This window comes from Haplochromis burtoni, unplaced genomic scaffold (assembly GCF_018398535.1).
Source record: "Haplochromis burtoni strain Fernald_Lab_line unplaced genomic scaffold, NCSU_Asbu1 Contig_207, whole genome shotgun sequence".
Taxonomy (NCBI): Eukaryota; Metazoa; Chordata; class Actinopteri; order Cichliformes; family Cichlidae; genus Haplochromis; species Haplochromis burtoni.
Window position 1 is genome coordinate 103595 of NW_024582568.1, and position 3286 is coordinate 106880.

Below are 3286 nucleotides of genomic sequence, written 5' to 3' on the forward strand. Positions count from 1 at the left end.
ATACCTGCTGCGACATGGGTAAATATTTCTTCAGCTCGTTTTCCGCTGTTTTTAACTGATCTTCGGACAACTCAAAAGCCATTTTTCTCCACTCAGGAAAAAATGAAGCGTACAGTTCGGTAAATCGCGGAAGAGATCGGAAGTCGGGGGTCTACACGACGACGGAAACGTTAGCTGGGATTGTTTCTAAAGGCTGAGGTAGTGATTCGCACTTTCGAGGCTTAAAGTTGAAGAGGAGGCACAAAAACACCGCCCCCACGAATAGCTCACATAGTAAATGATGTTGATTAACTTTCAGATTTGTGAAGTTTAGAGATTTGGTGCCACCATGTAAGTCCCCATGACAGAAACTGTCCATCATTTGTTTTTTCAATTTGACAATAATAATTACAGATTTTTAAAACTTTTTTTTTAAAGCAAATGTAGCCTAAAATGCCATGTCCATAGCTATCTAGTTTTTTCTTGAGTTACCAATATAAGTTATATATTAAAATTAATATATAGATAAATAAAATAAATAAATATAATATTCTATACAATTTTTAAATGTTTAAAAGTATTTTAAATCTGTCGTGTTGCTGAATTGCCTGAGCTCCCCCCCCCCTTATTCCTTTCGATTGGTTCCCCTCGTTGGTCATCTAGTCATACAACTTACAGCGAGTTTTTTGGAGATAAAGATCATCTACCAGAACAAACTTGTCTGTCATTGTTTCATCAAAACAAAAATTTCATGTTTTACAATATTTCACAAATGCATTAAAGGAAACATGTCCACTCTGTTACCCATATTTACCGTATAAAAACAGTATAAACTGATATTTTTTTTGTAATTTTGATCATTTGGTTGATAAACATGTTAAAACATTTTTTTTTTTGGTCTTCATGTGCTCGAAAAAAGAAAACATCCAGTGAGCAGCAGCTCTCTTGTTGATGCCCAAGGTTAAAGGGGAATATCCAGAATGCTTTAATTTGATTGGAAGAAAGAAATGATTCAAATAACTCATTACAGTCACAGTATGCAACATGCAACACATCAAACCTTGAAGTAGATGGGCAAAAAGACCCCACCGGCTGCCACATGTGACAGCTCAGAACAGGAACTAGGCCTGTCCACTGAGCAGTCTGGAGGTCACAGTGGAAACACCCACAGTGTACTTTTTGACTATGCTGAGGAGTTGAGCTTGTCTGTAGATTAACTATAGAAGGATTAATTTTTAAACATGTTCAATGGATCACAGAAATATTGCAACACTGTCATTTAACTGTTAATAATTACACGTCAAATGGAACTCCGTGAAATTTAGACAGCACGGCCTCACGAAACTGGAGGAACATCTGGGCTTCAAACACCGTGTCTTTCATGTTGTTGGCTGATGTTTGCTACACACAGCTGAACTAAAAACACATAAAATTCAGTGTTGTTGAAAGGTTTTATGCAAACAGGGATTTTAAAACCTTTTTTTTTCTTTACAGCTTTCTACAGGTTGTGTCAGCTCTCCAGTTTGACCAGTTTAAGAAGCGTTTTAGCTCCTTCCTCATTACACACTCTTTCCTCCCTTTACACCTCATTGCACACAGACATTGAGGTGTGTGTTAGGTGGTCTGTGCTGTATGTGCGATAGTAACTCACTGTTCTCTGAGTGTGTTTTGGCTTCCTTCCATCAAAGGCTGATCATATTTTCAGCAGTGATGTGAGATTGGATCTAATTTCTCTGCTGAATTCTAAAATATTTGAACAATATTGTAAGCAAAAATAAAATTAAACATTTAAGCCTGACCTCTATCAGTTATTCAGAATTTACCAGACATGTTATGTCAGTTTGGCATAGATGGATTTAATTAATCTCTGATTATGTCACACACCCCAGCAGGTCACCACAGAAGCTCGACACGCAGGTTTCACGTTAGTACATTAGAAAACACACACAACACTTATTACTATATACAGTAGTGACCTAAGCCATCATTAGGTCACTACTGTAAAAAGATGCATAAAAATGGAGGCTGGTCTCCTATCCTGAGGAGGTGAGGAGATCAGACTTCTGCTGATCTCCTCTCTGCACAATCACACAGAATGCCCTGCACCATATAACCTGCAGCTGTAATGGATGCTTTCCAAAAAATAGAGGCTTTTTTAAAATAAATGAGACTGATGAGAATGCCCAGACTGCTTCAAGCTGATAGAAAGGTAACTCAATAACTACTCATTACATCCAAGCATCCTGCACCGCAAACCTTGAAGCAGATGGGCTTGTGCGGCACAAGACCACACCAGGTGTCACTCCTGTCAGCTGAGAAAAGGAAACTGATTTGATGCTATCCTTTCAATATTCCAGCATTTTACTGGCAAGGCATACCTAAAAAGAAAAAAAAGATTACAGAAAAAACAAAACAATGGACGACTTCTTGCACAGCAGAGGAGTAGGGGAAGTTGCTGACATATCTCCGGGAGTGTATGCGTGAGAAAAGGGACACAAAAGACACATTGAAGGCAACAGTGGCATGACATTCGTGACTGCAGGCTGAGTAAGCTGAAATCTATTGTGGTTCTTGTTCATACTGAGACATAGCAGGCTGTTAGTGGGGAATCAATGTAAGTAGTTATTTAAAGCACATGAAACTCCCTGTGGACTCTGCTGTCACCGAGATAAATATCTCTTCTGCTCAGTTTCAGATATGATATGATCAAATATGATCTTTTGACAGTTCCAAAGACATTTGTGCGCTCATGTAAATCAAATCAGTGTGTGAAACTCTGGAAATCGCGGAAGTGATGTGAAGTGGACGTAAACGCTAAGTGGACTTTTCCTCCAGGCTGAGGTTGTCGTGATTCGCACTTTCAAATTGAAGAGAACGTACGATAATCATTGTCACCACCACCACCAACGCTCAACGTCCCTGTTGCTCATTAATTTTATATTTGTAAAGTTTTAAATACAGTCACAGTTTGTTTGGTTTTTCCTGGAGACCACGGGTAAATCCAGGTGTAGCCTCTAATACTTCACCAAAACACTGAGACCCTAAACCCTCTCTCAGGAATCTGAACCCTTTATTTTAATGATAAAAAAAGAAAGTGGACTTTAAAACGTGCTGTACCTGAACCTAGATTAACCAGGTGAAAATAAATGAGAACACGCGAGTACAGCGTGTGCGTGTTTGTGTTTGTGCGTGAAGCAGTAATAAATGACACCAAGATAACAATTAAATGTCTTTTACTTTGGAGAACCATGGATAGTATTACTTGCAAATTAATGTGCATCATATACGTGGGAAAGACATCCAACAA

General features: G+C 38.6%; 1 protein-coding gene across 1 annotated transcript in view; it reads right to left on the reverse strand.

Annotated features, from left to right (window-relative positions):
* Positions 1-206, reverse strand: part of si:dkey-76k16.6 (uncharacterized protein LOC566817 homolog) — a 2924-nt gene extending 2718 nt beyond the window's left edge. The window contains exon 1 of the mRNA XM_014338108.2: positions 5-206. Within this exon, the coding sequence (XP_014193594.1) occupies positions 5-82 (78 nt within the window). The 5' untranslated portion in view covers positions 83-206. The remainder of the gene's footprint in view (positions 1-4) is intronic.
* Between the last annotated feature and the right edge of the window lie 3080 nt (positions 207-3286).